The sequence below is a fragment of the Anolis carolinensis genome, chromosome 1 (genome assembly GCF_035594765.1).
Source record: "Anolis carolinensis isolate JA03-04 chromosome 1, rAnoCar3.1.pri, whole genome shotgun sequence".
In the NCBI taxonomy this organism is placed as follows: domain Eukaryota; kingdom Metazoa; phylum Chordata; class Lepidosauria; order Squamata; family Dactyloidae; genus Anolis; species Anolis carolinensis.
In genome coordinates, this window is record NC_085841.1 from 138,702,210 (window position 1) to 138,723,743 (window position 21,534).

The 21,534-nt window shown below is 39.8% G+C and overlaps 1 protein-coding gene and 1 long non-coding RNA gene across 7 annotated transcripts in view; one reads left to right on the forward strand and one right to left on the reverse strand.

The window, feature by feature from the left end:
- Positions 1 to 9,138, reverse strand: part of LOC103280107 (uncharacterized) — a 69,577-nt gene extending 60,439 nt beyond the window's left edge. For 2 of the 4 annotated variants that reach the window (XR_507182.3, XR_001730794.2), the window contains exon 1: positions 8,999 to 9,129. This is a non-coding gene — a long non-coding RNA (uncharacterized LOC103280107). Of the gene's footprint in view, positions 1 to 5,146; positions 5,208 to 8,998 lie in introns of all 4 variants that reach the window. The other 2 variants (XR_001730795.2, XR_010006849.1) reach the window with 2 other exon arrangements.
- A 12-nt stretch (positions 9,139 to 9,150) lies between these two features.
- Positions 9,151 to 21,534, forward strand: part of mcph1 (microcephalin 1) — a 137,650-nt gene continuing 125,266 nt past the window's right edge. For all 3 annotated transcript variants that reach the window (XM_008118033.3, XM_062982906.1, XM_062982913.1), the window contains exons 1-4: positions 9,151 to 9,248; positions 11,472 to 11,563; positions 16,095 to 16,213; positions 21,208 to 21,292. In XM_008118033.3, the coding sequence (XP_008116240.1) occupies positions 9,230 to 9,248; positions 11,472 to 11,563; positions 16,095 to 16,213; positions 21,208 to 21,292 (315 nt within the window). In that variant the 5' untranslated portion in view covers positions 9,151 to 9,229. The remainder of the gene's footprint in view (positions 9,249 to 11,471; positions 11,564 to 16,094; positions 16,214 to 21,207; positions 21,293 to 21,534) is intronic.

Here is a 21,534-nt window from a genome sequence, read left to right on the forward strand (position 1 = left end):
GCAGGCGCCGCAGGACAGGGATAGCTCAGCCCTGCCTCAGAGCTCGTAACTCCGCCCATCTCAGTCTTGGCCGCCCATTTGTGGCCCCACCCACCTCCCCCTCCCAGCCCTGCATCTTGGACTAGGGGAGAGGCTCAGCCCTGCCCTCTTCAGCAGGAGCCATGCCCACCCCTCTAAGCCACGCCCCCCTTTCCAGGGGGCGCTGAGTAATATTTTTTCTGGAAAGGGGGCAATAGGCCAAATAAGTTTGAGAACCACTGCCTTAAAACATTGTATTTTTAAAACGATGCCACATTTGCATGGCTGTTTGCATGAAGATGATAAAAAGTATCATCAAGGTTCACAGCTTCATTCATTTTAATCTTAGAGAGACAGGGAGGGAGGGAGAAACTTCAGTTTTTCCATATGAGTCATTTTGGCCACCTCTGAATTTGCTAAACAAGATCTTTATCTCTGTTGGCCAGATAACCTACTTTTGAGGTGGGGTGGGGAGGGCACAAAAGCAGTGTGCTATAACATGAAAGAAAACAATTAGAAAAACTGCTAGCTGCATATCCTTTTAAGTTTCTAGGTGACTTTTCCAACTCACATTAGATCAGAAGACAATGTAAGAAGTAGAGGCAAAGGGCAGCTCTTTTACAGCACCATTGGATTTGTCTGCACAGTTAATGACACTCTGCCTAATTTTGTAGTCAGTAAAAATAGAAAGTTTTGGGAGAAGGAGCAGGGTGGGGATGGTGAAAATAATGTAGAACTTGAAATAAAAGTTATGTCTTATGCCAGGAGTAAAAATCAATGGGCCCACTAGGTACTGAAGTAACTCCCAGCCACCCCAGTTAGGGCCAATGTTGAGGAATCTTGAGAGTAACACCATTTTGAAGGCCGAAATATTGCCTAATTCTTGTCTTTTACCTTAGAAGCCTTTTACCTTAGAAGACCAAGATGGTGATAAAAATGAAGAAATCGCACTCAAGGATGAATGCATGTATCACAGGACTGAGACCAGTAATGAAAATAATTTCTGGCATAAAACCTACTTGACAAACTCCAGTCTTTCTCCCAGCTGGATTTCTTTCCCAACACTCAGGTTGACTTTGGAACAACTTGAAGGGTGAAATGGAGAGAAGCTTGGAATGTTGTTTTGCTCATGTGAGATCCTAGACATACATCTTTGAGTCTAGGTTTTTCAAGCAAAAGACTCAATTCTCTCAAAAATGTCCTTATGTGTACTGCATTCCCTAGAAGTTGTATTCCGAACAATATCTGTTCATACATACAAGAGAATGCATATTTTCCAAAATATTTGAATTAGAAGCATATTTGCACAGCCACTCGTAGGATGAAAGAGTAATAAATTAATTCATAAAGCTGGGACTCTAAAGCTATTTCCCATGCTAAATGTAGAGCCGTAAATATGCATGTAGTGACATCTGGGAAAGTGGCTGAAAACTCAGCTGTCATGTAAACCAGATTCTATTACATTGGGAGCTTTTTGGAGTTTTTTACAGCGGCACAATTTCACTGAAGGCCAAAATACAGGTGATTAAATATCACTAAGGGAAGCAATTAGGCATATGCACAACTCAGATGCAAAAAAAAAAGTGACCTTTGTCTTTTATCCTGAAAAAAATGTAGCCCCCTCTTGTTGCTGCTGTGCATTCATTTCTGGTAGGTTAGCCTTCGCATTCTCCTATCCCAGGGACAGAGGCCCTGCTTCCCTCTAGAGACACCACTGAATTAAATCCCCTAGCATTCCTCATCACTGGCTATGCTAAAGGTGTGTATACATTACAGAATTAATGCAGTTTGACACAACTGTTACTGTCATGGCTCAATGCAATGGAACATGGGAGCTGCCATTTGGGTAGGCACACTTTGGAAGAGAAGGATTTTCCACAATGTTTCCAAACTACACTCTCCATGATTCCAAAGCACTGAGCCATGACAGTATAAGTGGTGTTCAATTGCATTATTTCCACACTGTAAAAATATTACTGAGTGCGAAGACTTCTGCAATTGGAGTCTAGCAAGATCTAAAGGCTTCCCTGCCCTACCTAAATGGTATTCTTCCTCATTCTTCATAAATGCAGAAACATGGAGAATTATGTTGACTCTTGGGAAATGCTATGCCAAAAAGGTGTATTATTACAGTATTAAGGCTATGACGCTCTTCCATTATCTACAATCCATGTACTAAATAAATAAATAAAGCTATAGCAGAAAGAGATGGTTTGTTAAATGATCGGGGAACAAGAGAAAGGAAAACTGGGGCACTAAATTCAGAGAAGTATAATTACCATGTGTGTGCCTTCCCTCCCCCTGCACCCATTGCCATTGAAAAGTCACACATAGTCCAGTTGCATTTTTAAAGGTTAGTAATACCCCAAACCGATCATACCTTGAATTTTAGCCTTTAAACATCACTATTTTACATTGCACTGTATTGCATAAGACCCTGTCAGAATGACCCAGAGAGAATTGAATAGAAGTGTAAGGTTGCCCAATTCATGCTTGCAGGTTTTTCTTACCTCTTTAAGGTGATCTATGAGATGAATAAAGTATACTTACTCGTAATAAATATCAGTGATCGTTACAGATACACACATGGGTCCACATCATACTTACAGCCACTCACAGAAATACTGAAATAAAAGCCCTTTTCCTCTCCAACAGTAAAGCAAATGAAAGTAGCATTTTCTCATTTGAATTGTGTTGTTTTATAAAATTAGACTTTAAAAGGCAAGGGATTTCTCACTGATGTGCAACATTCATGCGAGGAAATAGGAAGCATAAAGTAGGATACTACACTACAGGCGGTCCTCATATATAAATCAGTTACATACTTCTGGCAAAACCAGAATGGAATTGTAGATCTTTTTTAGCACAAAGTAAATCTCTGCAATTCTTGCCTTGTGGCGCCACCTATTGTATATATAGGTAACTTACACATAAATGATGCTTGCAGCAACTGGAAATGAGACATTTGTGAAAACAGGCCACTTACTATCTGTCTCTTGTCTCACTTTACATAAAGAATGAGTCCATTGCATTTTAATTCCACTGAAGTTCTCCATTTCAGATAGGAATGTTGTTGCTCCAAATTTTGGTAAATTCTTCAAAAATAAACAGAAACAAAATGCTTTCTCCCATTTGCAATTCAATAGGAAGAACTGCTCCCAGCATAGGAAAACCATACTTGCCATATAGCTGTTAAAGATAGGGAGCCTCTCAAGAAAACAAAGGAAGTGGCAATCCTGATAACTGGAAATTGATAGAAAGTCAGACTTTAAGAACTAAAACAGGCATGGGCAAACTTTGGCTCTCCAGGTGTTTTGGACTTCAACTCCCACAATTCCTAACAGCTGACAAGCTGGCTAGGATTTCTGGGAGTTGAAGTCCAAAACACCTGGAGGGCTGAAGATTGCCCATGCCCAAACTAAAAGCTCGAACAGCCTTAACATATGAATCTGTCTGTTTTTGGTTTTTGTCAGCAATCAAATTTTCAATCTTTTGGTAGATTCTTTTGAGGAAAAAAACCCCATCCATCTTTATTTGTCAACAATCAAATTAAATAGGTGTACTCCAGATTAAATTACCCAATAAGACATCTTGGGTAATTCAATCTGGAGTAGACTCATTAAATCAGTTGTTCACTATTAAGTCAGCACATAGTTTGGAAATTGCTTGGAAAGTGCAGAAGGTCCAAAAGGATGTGGCTGCTGAAACAGCTTCACTACCAAATTGACCTTTCTATTTAGGAAGAGGGTTTTGCTTATAGTTTGTGACAAAAATAATCTGTTTTACTACGTTTAGTTCAGTTTTTAAATACTTTTCTCAGGGATACTCATAAAAATACCCCATTTCCATCCATTTTGTTCTATTCAGGCTTTTACTCACTCTTGGTGCCATGTACACGTTTGCCTCACCTGGGCTGCTCCTGTTAATAACCCCATCCGCCTGACTTTCATTCTTTATTATCCTCTTCTTTTTCTCACCTTGACCTAACTGCACATTTAAAGTACTGATGGCTTTGTATTTAATATGTACAGACAGTCCTGGAGTTACAAACATCCAACTTACAAAAGATTCAAAGTTAAGAACGCAGATAAGATAACAAAAAGTGAGAGAAATATATGCCTAGGAAGGGAAATTTACTCCAGAAAGAGTTATCATGGGGGAAGGTTGTCTCCACTGAAGCTTTATCACAAATCTTTGTTTCCATAACAAGCCATTTTTTTCAAAAATGAGGAGAAATCTTCTGAACAGGGGAACAGGCAGCAAAACAAACACCACAGGGGTGTTAACCCTTCCCAATGCTATACAAAGCTTATGCTTGTGTGTGTGTGTGTGTGTGTGTATATATATATATATATATATATATATATATATATATATATATATAAATAAAAGCTTTGGATGGAGATGCAAAGGAGAAAGGCATGACAATGCAGCAAAGCAAATGAAGCTGGGAAAAGGATAGGGTGTAGGAAGTACAGTAGAAGGTTTAAAACGAGATACATAGCAGCATGAAGTAAGAGAAAGGAGGAAGGACAAGTCATGTAAGTGAGTAAGAAAAGGAAGGAGGTATGGCAAAGATGCTGAGTGAGAGTAGGGAAGGGGAAAGAGGGAACGGATTGTGAGAATTGCAGTGGGTGAATGAAAGAAGACATAATGTGAGAGAAGGTGGACAAAAGGGTGGAGGGATAGTCCAAGATGAGACAAGGGCTCCATCAGCACAGATCATTTAATGCACTTCAAAACTAGCTTCAAACTACAGTGGCCAGACAATAAATCCCCATAAAAGCATGTGAAAACAGCTCCCCATTAGCATAAGGGCTCTGTGGTTTGTGTCATCACCATCTCAAACTAGTTTCGGGATTTGCTATGTAATCAGCTATATAGCGAAACCACTTTCTTCAACACCGATTTGGAACTGCATTAAATGGTCAGTGTAGATGTGCCCAAGGAGATGGGAAATGCAAACACTGGAGTGCAAGAATCAAGAGAGCGGCATGGCAGAGGTACATAGTAAGGTAAAGAGAGAGAGATGTTCATGGAGAGGCAGGCACAGTGAAGTGATGAGGTGAGGCAAGAGAGGAAAGAGGTGCAGTGCAAGATTGAAATACGCAAGAAAAAGAGGTACAACCTGAAGCGGAGTGCAAAGAGAGATGTCCATTTCGCAAATGTTTCTTTACTTTCCACTGCAACTTTAAAAGATAACAATAGCCCAAAGTCATTAACTGTTCCAAGCCAAATACTATAAAGTTTACTTACCCTATATACTCATGTATAGACCTAGAATTTTTAGCCCAAAATCAACAAACTGTTGACTTATCCATAGATATTGACCTTACTGTACTACACCTTAATTCTTATCTGAGTAGCAAAAGTGAGAGATTAGTCCCAGGAAGACCCAGAACAATCTAAATGAAGTATTATGTCCTCTATTTTCTGCCACAGCACTGCTTCTGTCTTTTTGAATGCCTGGGCAGGGAAATGGCAGGGGAAACCAAGGGACTTGGCACTTGTGTTTTCCTCCACAAAAAGGGCACTCAACTCCACAAATCATATCAAAATCCTGAATTTTGCCCCCCCCCCCCAATCTGCCCTTGATTCCCAGAAGAGTTCTAATGGTACTCTTGGTACTAAGGATGATACATGGTGATAAGAATGCATATTAATATTGACAATATTTTAAAGAATGATCAAGAACCCTGATCAGTCATGGAAACTCAGGGCCCGTCTACACTGCCATATAATCCAGTTCAAAGCAGATAATCTGGAATCAGATACTAAATAATATGGTGGTGTAGACCCCAGCCTCACTGAGGCTCCATTTACACTGTCAGCATGCCACTGAACTGCATTGAATTGGATTATACGAATCTATACTGCTATATAATGCAGTTCAATGGCATTCTGAAACTGGCTTATATGGCAATATAGGCATCTTCTACACTGCCATAAAAATCCATACTATCTGCTTTGAACTGGGTCACATGGCAATGTAGAACCATACAATACAATTCAAAGCAGATAATGTGGATTATCTGATTTGATAATCTGGATTACATGGCAGTGTAGAAGGAACCATAGATGGGGCCTGAGGCATCATCTATGGCCCCATCAACACTATCATATCATCCAGTTTCTGAATCCAGATTATTGGTTTTGAACTGGAATTTATAGCAGCATAGACTCATATAATCCGTTCAAAGCAGATAATCTGGATTCAGAAACTACATTTTGGCCCCTTCTACACTGCTATATAATCTAGATTATTAAAGGGGATAATCCATATTATTTGAGTTGAACTGGATTATATGACTCTACACTGCCATATAATCCAGTGCAAATGGGACCTACATGGCGGTGTCGATCAAGCCTACACTAACCATTTAGTGCAGTCCATAACTGGCCTCAAACTGCTGCAGCCAGACAACAAACCCCCAGAAAAGTGCTGAAGAGTTTTTGTCATCACCATCCAGGTCTCATGCTGGTCAGTGCTGATGACTTCTGAGTGACACTTTCTCAACTTCAAAGGAAAAAAGGTTGATAAGCAAGCCATGCCAAGAAACCCCAGTGACAGGTTTGCCTTTGCAACAACTTGTAGTTACACAATAACCAGCACAAAGCTCAGAGGCCTTTCTGATTTAAGAGTTCTCTGCCCTTAATTCATTTATTGATCTTTTTAGCTAGCTGTTTACTGCGACACTTTTAGTGGATCAGTGTTCTCTGGCTGAAACAAACACAGCATTCCTTATTAAACATGAACTTCACTCCTTATTAAGCTTTGCGTGCTTGAGGAACAGATAAGGAGCTCTGCATGTAGCAGGGACAGAGGAGAAAAATGCAGACCAGTGACATTGTTTCACAAGTTGTAAGATCATGTGTTGTCATAGGCTTTCATGGCCGGAATTTCTCGGTTGCTGTGTTTTCCGGGCTGTATGGCCATGTTCCAGAAGCCTGTTCCTGACGTTTCGCCCACATCTATGGCAGGCATCCTCAGAGGTTGAGAGGTCTGTTGGAAACTAGGCAATGGGGTTAATATATCTGTGGAAGGTCCAGGGTGGGAGAAAGAAGTCTTGTCTGCCTGAGGTAAGTGTGAATATTTCAATTGGCCAGCTTGATTAGCATTGAATAGCCTGGCAGATTCAAAGCCTGGCTGTTTCCTGCCTGCTTCCAGACAAGTTTCCAGACAAGAAACAATCAGGACCAGTTAACACTTCCCAAAAAAGGAATCCCCCAGGCAGGAAACAGCCATACAACCCAGAAAACTCACAGCCATCCTGAGATCTCATGCTTTGAGGTGGGCATTCCCGACTGGACAGCCTCCAATAATACTCGGTTCCCATTATGGGCTTTGTAGTCCATCTTGATAATTATCCATTTGAGGGAAAGGCAATCTCAGTGGTTTGCCTTTTCTTTGAAAGACCAAGCATTTAAACAGTTCTTTCAGTGCTGATATAGAAGGTCCAAATGGTGTTACTGGGGATCCGAAGTCCTTTTAACCAAACTATGTTATTTTAGGATGCATCTACATCAGGCATGGGCAAACTTTGGCCCTCCAAGTGTTTTGACCTTCAACTCTCACAATTCCTAACAGCCAGTAGGAATTGTGGGAAATGAAGTCCAAAACACCTGGAGAGCTGAAGTTTGCCCATGCCTGATCCACATCGTGGAATTGATGCAGTTTGACCTCGCTTGAACTGCCATGGCTCAATGCTGTGAAATATTGGGAGATGGAAATTTTACAGGGTCTTCGCTTTCTCTGCTTTACCACAGATCCCATCGCATTGAGCCATTAAAGGTATCAAACTGCATCAATCCTACAGTGCAGATGCACCCTTAAGAATCTCCAATCTGGGTTGATGGGAGTTTTCCAGGCTGTATGGCCATGTTCCAGAAGCACCGTCTCCTGACGTTTCGCCCATATCTATGGCAGTCATCCTCAGAGGTTGTGAAGTCTGTTAGAAACTAGGCAAGTGGAGTCCAGGGTGGGAGAAAGAACTCTTATCTGTTTGAGCCAGGTGTGAATGCTGCAGTTAATCACCTTGATTAGCATTGAATGGCCTTGCAGCTTTTAAGCCTGGCTGCTTCCTGTTGGGGGAATCCTTTGTTGGGAGGTGTTAGCTGGCCCTGATTGTTTCTTGTCTGGAATCCCCCTGCTTTCTGAGTATTCCTTATTTACTGTCCTGATTTTATAGTTTTTAATAGTGGTAGCCAGATTTTGTTCATTTTCACGGTCTCTTCCTTTCTGCTTGTGGATTTCAATGGCTTCTCTGTGTATTCTGACATGGTGGTTTTTAGAGTGGTTCTGTGTTCTCAAATAATACACTGTGTCCAGGTTAGTTCATCAAGTGCTTTGCTATGGCCGACTTCCCTGGCTGAATTAGTCTGCAGTGCCTTTCATGAACCAACCTGGGCATAGTATATTATTTGAGAACACAGAAATGCTAAACCATTCTAACCACCACCATGTCAGACTACACTAAGCCACTGAAATCCACAAGCATGTGGACAATTTCAACAGAAAGGTGGCACAAAATCTGGCTACCAGTATTAAAAATAACTCCAAAATCAGGACAGTAAATAAAGAGCAACACTCTGAAACCGGAGGATTTCAGACATGAAACAATCTGAGCCAGCTAACACATCCCAACAAAGGATACCTCCAGGCAGGAAGCGGCCAGGCTTAGCAGCTGCAAGGCTATTCAATGCTAATCAAGCTGGCCAAATGCAACATTTACACTTGCTTCCAACAGACACGAGTTATTTTTCCCACCTTGGACATTCCACAGATATACAAACGTCAGGAAAGAACAGGCTTCTGGAACATGATCAAACAGCCCGGAAGACTCACAGCAACCCAGTGATTCCGGCCATGAAAGCCTTCGCCAACACAATTTCCATTCGGCTTGGTCGAACGGCCAGGAATTCTGGGTGATGAACTCCACAAGCACTCAGAGATGAAAATTTAGGGAATCATTGGCTGCACCTGCACTGGAAGGTTGATGCAGTTTCGCGCAGTTGGAACTCTGTGCCATGCCAGACACATCTACAGCTGCGACCATAGAGGCAGGCATGCTCCTTTTTGTACCTCTATGGTGCTCGCTCGGCGAGAGCGGAAGAGGGCAGGGGAAGGAAGCCGTCGCCCGGGGACGCGCACGTGACCGGAAGCCACTGGTTTAAACAGTGGCGCGCGGCACACGACGGCAGTCCCGTTGCTATGGAAGCTCTGCTGGCAGGTACGGGACCGGTTCTCAAGGGCAAGGAAGGGCAGGGCAAGGAGAGGGAAGAGGAGGAGGAGGAGGAGGAGGAGTGCTCCCAGACCGGATTCCATCCAGAGCTCGCCAGAAACATATAAAATAGATGAGAAATCGCCCTGGTTACATGCAGGCCACATGGAGGAAACCATGAAAATGAGCAATATCTGGCTACCAGTATTTTAAAAACTCTAAAATCAGGACAGTAAATAAAGAACAACACTCTGAAAACAGGGGAATTCCAGACAGGAAGCAATTAGGGCCAGCTCCCTACAAAGGATTCCCAGACAGGAAGCAGCCAGGCTTTGAAGCTGCAAGGCCATTCAGTGCTAATCAAGGCGTTGAATTGCAACATTCATACTTGCCTGAAGCAGACAAGAGTACTTTCTCCCATCCTGGACCTTCCACAGATACATAAACTCCACTTGATTAGTTTCTAACAGACCTCACAACCTCTGAGGATGCCTGCCATAGATGTGGGCAAAATGTCAGGAAAGATTGCATTTGGAACATGGCCATACAGCCCAGAAAACTCACATCAACCCAGGCCACATTTCAATCCCTTGTTGAATTCACAACTTGGACTTCTTCTCCCAGAATTTTCCAGCAAGTAATTTTTAAAGGGAGGGGGGACTTCCAAACATCCTAGACTGCATTTAATAGCTACTTCTGTATTTGTTCAATTCAAAGTTCATTCAAGCAGCATAAATACCTCAAAGATATCAGATCTTATCTGCCCAGCTCAGTTCTTGGATTTTTTTATTGAGTCACAAGTGACTTGAGAACATATTGCAAGTCGCTTCTGGTTGAGAGAATTGGCCATCTACAGAGACATTGCCCAGGGCATGCCTGAATGTGTTACCATCCTGCTGGGAGGCTTCTCTCATGTCCCCGCAAGTTAGAGCTGACAGACGGGAGCTCACCCTGTCTCACGGATTCGAACCGGCAACCTTCAGGTCAGCAGTCCAGCTGGCACAAGGGTTTAACCCATTGCGCCACTGTGGCTCCTTGGATGAAAGACCACCAATGAAGGCTCTGTTTCAGAGGAAAAAACACGCTAAACCACCTTTGATTATTCAGGTTTTTTAAAATAAAAAACTATGGAAGGCAAGCTGAAAGCATAAAGCATGCATATGGGCCCATTCATCTTTGCATTATCATCATAAGAAATAAATGTACTGTAGACATAAAAACAATGGAAAATGGAAAGATCAACACTTTACACACCTTTTAATTACTTTTTTCCAGCAGTAATACATTACAATATCAGATATTTACTTCAAGGCAGTTTCAACTGAGTGCTGTAGATAATTTTAAAAATAATGTTAATAACTACAGAATATAGCTTACTTATAATAATTTTGTATTTGATACCTGCATTGCTACTGCACTGTCTTTTAGAGAAAGTAACATATTACCTTGCTTCCCTATATGACACATAAAATCTTTCCATCTGTAAAATGCGAATCATAGTGGCATGCATTGCAGTTGTTCAGATGCAAAATGAACACTAGGAAAGCACAACCATCCCGGCAAGAAACAACCTGTCTACAGCTGGAAACTTTGTAAAAGCACAGTGTTGGTACTACGAGTTATGCAAACAGAATTAGAGGGGAAAGTTTAGGTATGTTTATGAAAGAAATTTAGGGTTATATTTTGAATGCTATGTGCTGAAAATAGAAAATTGTAGCTTAATTGCCTTACATTGATCCTGTAATATTTCCATGGCAGAAATGGCTCTATATGACACTAGGTAACAGCCAGTCGCTTTAAAATTGAAGTCTAAGACCCCTGCTATATCCCAGGATCTGATCCCAGATTATCTTCTTATCCCACTTTATCTAGCAGTGGAGATTCATATAATCCAGTTTAAATCAGATAATCTGGGATCAGATCCTGGGATGTAGGGCAGTGTGAAAAGGGCCTAAGGGACACTAAACTGACAGCCAGGTACAGGTTGGCTGTTAAGGTGAATTTTAAGGAAACAAAGTAGTAGCAGAGTTTCAGATATGTGTATCATCTCATACATGTTAGTTTAGATGTTGAAAATCAACATTTCTAAAACTGAGAAGGCATCCCTGAACACAGAGACAGTTTAAGGACTGTAAACAAACCATAACAGAAATTATTGCAAATTTGACAGTCTAAAGTAAATATTGACCTTTTTCTCCCACCATGCAAATTTATATTTTCTTTGTTTCTTAGGTGTTACAGCATATGTTGAAGTATGGTCCTCCAGCAGAACAGAAAACTATTCACAAGCTTTTACCCAACAACTTCTTGAAATGGGGGCAAAAGTGGGTAATATTTTGCAAAGGAAGTTTATTGATTTATTTTAAACTGCAGTTTGCTTGCATTGTAATTCTGGTTTCACAGTTTTTTTTGTAAATTACCACCTTGGGATTTTAGACCATCAGTGATTCAGGCTTTATGCAAAAATCTATGAATCAGTACACTATAATTAGATAATATGTCTGTTCTAAGTGAATATTTTTATATAATTGTGTGATTGCAATTTTGTCAGTCTGTTTGAAATAGGGTTGTTGTAAGTTTTCCGGGCTGTATGACCATGTTCTAGAAGTATTCTCTCCTGACGTTTCGCCCACATCTATGGCAGGCATCCTCAGAGGTTTTGAGGTATGGAGAAACTAAGCTGGTAAACTGGCTGGGATTTCTAGAACAATTCCCTCATATGCTTCCTTTGGAAGTTATCATAAAGTTGTGCCTGAAAATTCAGCCAACTCATAGAAAACATATATCTCCAGGAATAGTTAGGTCCTCCAGTGCAACTCTAATAAAATGCTGTATACTTATTCTCTTATGATGTTCTTTGCTACCTTGAGATTTTTCATCTGTGAACTTTTATAAAAATAATTGCAAAAACATAAATTTTATAAAATTAAACTAAACTAAAATATTCAGTCCATGGTTAACTTTGTTCCTCATGTACAAGTTAGGCAAGCCAAACATTGGAGGAGGCAAAAGGACATTGATTTCTTTCCCATCTATATTCAAAAGGCTGGATCTACACCATAGAATTAATGCAGTTTGACACCACTTTAACTCACATGTCTCAAAGTCATGTCAGTTATGGGAATTGTAATTTTATAAGATCTTTAGCCTTCTCTGCCAAGGTTTATATATATCTGTGGGAAGTCCAGGGTGAGGGAAGGACTCTTGTCAGTTGGAGGCCAGTGTAAATGTTGCAGATAATCACCCTAATTTGCATTTAATGGCTACATCTACTACCTACTTTCTGCCTGGGGGCATTCTTTGTTAACTGCCCCTAGTGCCCATGTCTCAGGATGTTGCTTCTTATTTACTGTTCAGATTTTTGAGTTTTTTAATAGTGGTAGCCAGATTTTGTTCATTTTCATTGTTTCCTCCTTTCTGTTGAAGTTGTCCACATGTTTGTGAATTTCAATGGCTTCTCTGTGTAGTCTGACATGATAGTTGTTGGAGTGGTCAAGCACTGGAATAGCTTCCAGAATGACTATCATTCAGAGATAGAATCAGGAATGTTTTCTTTTCCTAGAAATACCAAATTTTGATTTGTTGGTTTCAATATTTCATATTTTCAATCTCTTTGTTTACAATTCTGCTGTCCTCAGGGATTGCCCCATCTATAATCCAAACTTCTTTTTTCTCAATAACTTATATCTGGCTTATTGGAAGCTAATGGTTTATTAGTATGGACAACAACTTGTTATCATTTGTGGACTTTTCTAATATAAACATTGCAATATCAGCACATGTACAAATGCATGAAGCCATTTTTTGTGAAGTCTTAAGCATGACTCCTAATACTGGCTAAGTAAATACAGCATTTTAATGTAATTTCACTTACGTTTCTCTGTTTTCATATTCTTTTGTTGTTTATCTCTTCATTTCTTTTCTTGTCATTTATTGCATCACCACATTTTCTAAATTGAAAAAAGTCTTCTCATTCTTGATAAAGCATCATCAGTACAGCTGTTCAATGATAATATAACATTGGGTATTCATTAATATTCAGTGAAAATATGTAAAAGGTGTTAGCTGTTTTTTAAAATCATAATTCCACAGATTCCATGCCCTCTTTTACTTTCATTGCTGCTGAGCTGTGAAGAGGTTCATCTCAGCTGTGAAACAAAGGGCTGTTGCTCATTGTCCCCAGGGATCTCATGTCAAGATCATTCAACATGTAGAAGTAAAGACAGTATCAATCCCCCAAGGCTTTGTATTCAGAACAGCTGTCTTGGCGATTAGAATTCAGCCAAAATGTACAAAAGAAAACATTCCTGCTGAGGAGCATGCACAGGTTGTGAATTCTATCTATTTGTGAAATCCAAACATGGTTATAACATTGCAGGCATTATTATGCAATAGTCAAATCACTTTATTAAGCAACTTTAAAAATAATCTTAAACTTTTTGAAATATGAGAATTTTCCCCTTCAAATCATTTATTTTAAATTATAGAGTGGCTTTATTCATTTATTTTCAGTAGCTTTAGTAGCAGCAGCTCTGGATTGAGAGGATAGGATCATGATTAAATATCTACTGAAATAGATCCAGAGTCATGGATTTTATCATAAATTGTTATTATATTTTGTTGTTTAGAGGGTCACTGTTAACTAATTATTTTAAAAATATTTTCTCACTTTTCAACCCAAAAAAAAGTATTCACATTAGACATAAAATATTACTTTAAGGCATGCATGTCAAAGTCATTTTCACCAAGGGCCACATCAGACGTATAGTTGCCTTCAAAGGGCTGGTTGTAATTAGTTATATAAATGTAACTATGTTGCGCTGGCATTGAAAGCCTCATGGGCTACATAAAAAGACGTGGGCCAGATTTGGCTTGTGGGGCTTGTGTTTGACACATGTGCTTTAAGTTAATATTGTCAGTTTCTCATTGGACTGTTACTATTTCCATCAGCTTTCATCTTAATCACTTGTGAGTTGTAAGTTGGGTATTTAATTGCCTGCTTGCATCCTTCTTAGGCTTTTCTTCTGATGGTTGCAGGCCTTTCAGGGTCCAAGAACAGGAGGGGATGGAAGGCATGTCCAGTAGGTGTCAAGAGTCAGACGCCAGTTAACAAACAAAACAGAGTTTATTCAGAAGATAAGCCAAAAGTAACATAAACACAGAGGGTGTCCTTGAAACACTTCACTTATCAGTGTTTCAAGAGTAGTTCGGACAAAAATATAACTCAAAAACAAGCCAAGCTATTTTTCCATGCTGGCATTCAATAAAAACTAAAAGACGCTTCAGTTCAGCTTTAGAGAACAAATTGAGTTGACTGCTAGAAAATATGCAAAATAAACAAAGACTTGAAACCTTCCCGAAGCTGCAAAGTATAACTGAAAGTGCAAAAGCCTCTTTTGGCTCCAAACAGTTTCTGAAACAGCCAGCCGGCTCTGCGGATTTAAAGGGACAGCTCCCAAAAGAAAAACACCAAACTGGTTTGAAAACAAAACAAACTAGAAGTGCAGTAAACTGCTTCCACGGTGCAGATAAAGCCGAGAGCTTCAAAGGGATGATGAATAGCCGTCGTCAGGAGAATCCAAGGTCAGGTCAGGAGGCAGCAGCAAATTCCGAAGGGCAAACCAGTAGTCAGAAGCCGGGAGTAGTCGTCAGTCAGAGGGCGAAGACAGAAGCCAGGTCAAATTCAATCCAGAGTCCAAAGAGGGTGCAGTCATCCAAACCAGGTCCACGAAAAGGCACAAAGAGCCAAGCAACGATGGTATCAGCAGATCCGAATCACAGTCCAAGTCCAGTCTTCGCGAAAGCACAGAGATCCCAATGGCGCCTCAGCAACACCTTGCCACACGCAAAGTGCAGTGGCCAAACATTCCCATTTTATTCCCCTTCCTCTTGGGTGACCAAACACTCACACCCAAACACCAGGTGTCCCAAATCTACTCAGAGTCCGAACTCCACACAGCTAGGGCTCGTGGATCAGGAGTGCCTAACAATTCGTCGGAGTCCCAATCATCCGTCCCACACTTAGCCCCATGAACACTTAAAGAACCATCCTCCCTTCTCCAAGCATCCCAAGTGGGATCTGCTCCTGCAGAAACCCCAGGTTCAGCAGTATCCATAGGCCCCAAATCCCCAGACATCTCCGGTGGCTGTGCCCATTCAGTGCCCACTTCCCCAGCCACCACCTGTTCCTCAGCATCCATTTCCCCAAACTCCCCATCTGAATCTTCCTCAGAAGATCCCCCATTAAGCTCTCTAAGTCGCTTCCTGCGCAACTCCTCCAGTGAACCCTCATCACGACAAGGGTTTTTTCTTCCTCTTCGAATCCCATCACCATCAACCATAATCCCCGAAGGCGCAGTCACAACAGTAGGTCAGCGGATGAGGAATGACACTGAGATGTCACAGTATATGCCTGTATGCTGCTTACTCATTCCTTTGAGGAATGTAAGCATTAATTTCATTGTCTCTGTAAATCTGTGACTAGAAATATTGCAAGATCCAAAATACTTTAGATATGTGGGATCTGAGCAGCCAAACGCCCTTGAATTTTAAGGCATTTTCCCAATAGTGTTTCTACTTAAGTCATTTATATAAATGAAGAAATAAGATAACAGGGTTGATTATTTTAGGCAATGTTGCTGACAGAGGATGCCAGTGAACTTGGAGATTTCCATCGGACTGCGTACAACTTGCCGGGGAAGAATAGTAATTGTAACATTGTTTTGAAAGCTGTAGATACTTTGACAAAGGAATAAACATGTATTATTTTTAGTATATCCAATGACCTTAGTTTTGAGGAAGAGTTTCTAGGTAACCTCTTAACGTTCTTTATGTTCTTTCCTTTATGTTCTGTAGGTTTCCAAGCATTTCAACAAGCAAGTGACTCATGTAATTTTTAAAGATGGGTTCTCGTCTACATGGAATAGAGCACAAAAGGCTGGGATTAAATTGGTGTCAGTACTTTGGGTTGAAAAGTAAGTCTTAATACATTCTTGAAATGTGCCAGAAAAGATCATGTTGAAAGATGTTAGTGCCATCAACATGAATATTTTATATTTGAATAAAATAATTACAGGCGAAAACAGCTGGCCACAGTTATGTCAGATTCCAAACTGAGTATCCCAAAGGAGGCTTATATTATAGATTGCACATAATTCAGAGGTAGAACATATGCTTTGCAAGTGACATGTCCTAAATTCAATTTTTATGATATTGCTATTAAAAGTATGCTTAAACATTATGGCTGCATGACACATCAGAGACCTGCTGTCTGTTTGTTACAGTGGTGGACATAATTGACAGTAGGAAGATAGAAGGAAATAGTGGTCTACCAGCGTGTAACAACAATAAAGGAAAAGACAAACCAGATATTGAAAGAAATATGTAAGTGGTTACAAATAAAATCCAACTAATTCTTAACAAACTGCCCACATAACTGATAAATGAATCAACATTAAGTACATTTTATAACTATTCAGAAAGTTATTTTGATCATCATTTCCAGACGGAACATGTGTGCCACCTACAAAATTAAATAGCTGATCTCTTTTAATTTGTTTTATATTGTATTCCATGAATGGCCATGGAGCCCCCGGTGGCGCAATGACCAAAACTGCAGACCGAAAGGTTGGTGGTTCGAATCTGGGGAGCGGGGTGAGCTCCCATCTGTCAGCTCTAGCTTCCCATGCAGGGGCATGAGAGAAGCCTCCTACAGGGTGGTAAAACATCAAACAACCGGACGTCCCTTGGACAACGTCCTTGCAGACAGCTAATTCTCTCATACCAGAAGAAACTTGTAGTTTCTCAAGTCACTCCTGACACGCACAAAAAAAATTAGCAAAATATTATCAAAATGCTGATAACTATGACACTGATAAAGAAGTCTTCATTATAGAGATTTACAACAAATATGCAAGGGAAATGACAGTTGTCTGACCTATACTGTCCTTCCAAAATATTTAAACTTTGAAATTTCATCTCACGGCACAGCTAACAAATCAGACCAGTATTTTCATGACAAATACAGTAGAGTCTCACTTATCCAACACTCGCTTATCCAACGTTCTGGATTATCCAACGCATTTTTGTAGTAATGTTTTCAATATATCGTGATATTTTGGTGCTAAATTCGTAAATACAGTAATTACTACATAGCATTAATGTGTAATGAACTACTTTTTCTGTCAAATTTGTTGTATAACATGATGTTTTGGTGCTTAATTTGTAAAATCATAACCTAATTTGATGTTTAATAGGCTTTTTCTTAATCTCTCCTTATTATCCAACATATTCACTTATCCAACATTCTGCCGGCCCGTTTATATTGGATAAGCGAGACTACTGTACATTTTCACCCCCATAATTGAAAGAAATGCCAAATATTGAGGATGTTAATATAATTTGTGCTTTACAACAGTGATCACTAGGTGTCGCTAAAATCATGCAGTTCTTCTGAAAGGAACACTTAGTGTCGATATTTGTTGTGGAACTCCTTTTCTTGCACTGACATCTGGGACATTTGCACATGCACTCTCAGTACTCAAGTGGTAGTGTCTAAGACTATCACACATTCATCAATATCCTAGAAATTGCATTTCAGGCTATATGTAACCAAATGTTTCATCATGGAATGTGCTCTTCCTCAGTGTTCAAGCTAGCTAGTCCTGCTCTTTTCTAATATACCCCAAAATTGTCTGTATGGGTGTCTGAGATAGTGGCACGAAACAAAGTTTTTTCTATGAAATAAACTTTACATTGAACCCACAGAAAGCAAAGGTGAAATTATCTCAATCACCCATGTGAACAATTTTGGGGTATTGGTACTTGTATCAGGCTGTTTTTAAGATGTGTATACTGTATTATCGGTGAATTTGGGTCTCATCTTCAAGATACCTCATTATGTACATATATGCATTAAAACAAAAAACAAAACCTGAAATCCCAAACACTTCTGGTCCTAAACAAAATATGTTAGCTAAGGGATATTCAGTTATACTTCATTCTGTTTCTTGTCCCTTTATCCATCCCTCCACCCTCTGCTTCCAATAGCTATGGAACCTGAGCAGATTTAATCTATGGTAATCTAGTTTAGGAGGTTTCTACCTGCTTAATTCATGTTTTTTTCTACAAATGCATTCTTCTGCTTTCTAAAATCTTGCATTCTCCCAAGTTTGCTAATATTCCTTCTTTCTTGGCATAGTTATTTTTATTGTGCAGTAATTACAGTTTATGGTTTGCTATTAGGATATACAGACAGATTTGCACAAAAACTTTACAGTCCAGAGTGCTTTGGTTCAATATACCAGTTATCCATTTTCCCTTCTAGGAGAATGGTCTCATGCCCATTGGGTTATTCTCAGTGTTCTAAATATTTTTTTTCTGTTTACACATTTTTTTCTGAGTGTGTTGACTGTTGCAGCTTTTTGACTGGTACCATTTTGACTACATTCCCCCAGGGAATGAATTTGCTACTAGGATTTATGATAATTAATAGTAAACCATCTCCAGGAAAGGTTAGTCTCCAGTGTCATGCTTGTCATTAAAATATGTTAGAAGAAATGGAATGGTACTTAAAGTGGAGGTACCTGGATCAATGTTCATCACATAGCAACTGTGGCAAATTTCTAAGAAAGAGAGACAGAAAGACACTTGTATCCAATAAGGTCAAATTTAGCTGAAGAGGGAAAATATAGTTCCTTGAACATATACAGAAAAACACTATTTTAAGGTAACACAACAAAGCTAGCATTAGAGAACTGTTAGATCAAATGCGAGGAATGAAGTGTTTGGGTCTTGTGATGTCAGCGGGGAGAGGGATCCTCTTTACTGTATACCATGCAGCTGTGGACAAGTCTCCATAGGGGCTGCCAATTGCAGCATTGACCACACACCAATCAAGGAACATGAAAGGCACTGCAGACTAGTCCAACCAGAGAAGTCAGCCATAGAAGAGCACTTGAGGAACCAATCTAGGCACAGCATATTATTTGAGAACATAGAAATGCTGGACCACTCTAACAACCACCATGTCAGACTACACAGTGAAGCCATTGAAATCCACAAGCATGTGGACAATTTCAACAGAAAGAAGGAAACCATGAATATGAACAAAATTTGGCTCCCAGCATTAAAAAACTCTAAAATCAGGACAGTAAATAAAGAACAACACTCTAAAAACAGGGGAACTCTAGACATAAATCAAACAGGGCCAGCTAACACCTCCCAAAAAGTATTCCTCCCAGGCAGAAAACAGCCAAACCTTGAAGTTGAAAGGCTTTTCAGTGCTGATCAAGGTGGCCAGTTGAAACATTCACACCTGCCTCAAACAGACAAGAGTTCTTTCTCTCACCCAGAACATTCCACAGATATATAAACCCCATTTGACTAGTTTCCAACAAACCTCACTACCTCTGAGGATTCCTGCCATAGATATGGGTGAAATGTTAGGAAAGAATGCTTCTGGAACATGGTGATACAGCCCGGAAAACTCATAGCAACCTAGTGATTGGGTCTTGTTTCAGACAAAATTCAGTTTACAAAATTGTAGGTTGTTCCTTAAAATTATGCATTAAAAGCGTCTTGATTTTATGCCAAGCCTACCTAGGTGTGTGTTTAGGAAATAGTAAAGTCATCGAATCTACAGTGAGTTCCTGGTATTCCTAGGTTCCAGGACCACCACCCCCATCCCCAGAATGTAAAAAATGTGCATGTTCAAGTCTCTATTAAAAATAGGGTAGGGCATTAGTGAAGGTAATAGCATGGTAGGCAAGATAGTCTGAAGAAGGTCAGGGTTGTTGTCATTTCCACAGCTGTCCTGCAACCTTTTTAATCAAAACATATAAGCCTCATCTTGCATTTGCAGTCTCATTACCGGATTTCTGTACTTTGCAGAGAGGTTGAGAATATGAGGCTATATGTCCCGATGAAAAATGTCTTATGTCAGGAGCGGAGGTGCAGGAAAGCCCTGCCAGTTTTTGTTTTAAGAAAGAACCCCACTGCCTCAAAGGCAGAATTGAACAGCTGATATTTTCCTCACCATGAATCCATATGCATAATATTGTGTATGCAATGGATTGAATCAATTGTGAGCCCACAGGTACGGTGGGGCCCACTGTGTAATGATGTTGTGTGCAAACATTTTTTTACATTTTTATATAAGACATAATGAGTTAGCAGAATTCATCGGGAAGAAGCCATGACTAGGAAAGAATAATAGGTTTCATTGCTATTCAGTTTATTTGCTTTCTTTTACATTCTACCACATGCATTTTTCTCCCAAAAGTTGTTTTGGTTGTTTTACTCGATTGTGCATGTCATAGAGGGTTGTGATTTCTTGGCATGCATATGGAATACTCCCTTCAGTGTTTGGAAAAAGTTTCTGTAAGCATCTGGATAATTCTGTATGCTTGAGTTTTCAGGGTTTGGAAAATGAGCCAGAGATCTATCAGATTTAGAACTGGCTTGGTATATGCTACTAAAATTCTAATACTTTCACAAAAAAGTTGGGGACATGAAGGGTTTTGCTTCTCAGAATGTAAAACAAAGTGATTGACCTGAATGACATTTAAGACTTTGCTTTGCTTGGATTCTGGCTGCCAGCAAAACTCAGGAATGTGACCTTTGTCCTTAAAGATTCTCTGTTTCTTCCCTATCTTGTGTCTAAATTATTAGCTCTTTACAGTTTTGTGCTCTATCTTAATTCAGATGAATCAAAATAGAAACTGTGGCATTTCAAATGTGACTTTTACAAGCAAACAAGCGGCTTATTTGATAACCTTCTGTTTTTTGTACAAGATATGCTCCATAGAGATTTTGGATATTGTAGGGAAAACAGATGAGAACTGATCTGAAGATAGTTCACTTCAACTATCAGAATGAGCAGGAGTAATTTGCAATATCAATTTGTTCTCAAGTACAGCAATAAATCCAACTAAACCACTGCATTTAATAACATTTTTATTCTCTTCAGATGCCGAGAAACTGGTTCTCATGTTGATGAGTCATTGTACCCAGCCAAAAATAGTAATGAAGGATTACCTTTGTTTATTAAAAAGGTGTGTATGTCACTTGAAATCTGTAATTCTTCTTGGTCTTTAGTGGACTCAGATTTGTTGTTACAAATGTCTATTAATTCATCTCAAGGTCCTCTGTAAACAAATCCCAACCTATGTATTAGAGATTTGAACCCAACTCCTTTTTGAAACTAGGAATTTTACAAATGCAATCCAAATACTAGTAGCATGTAGTATAAACACCAGATTCTTGTTGGTATTTTTAACCACAGCATACCCAGGGA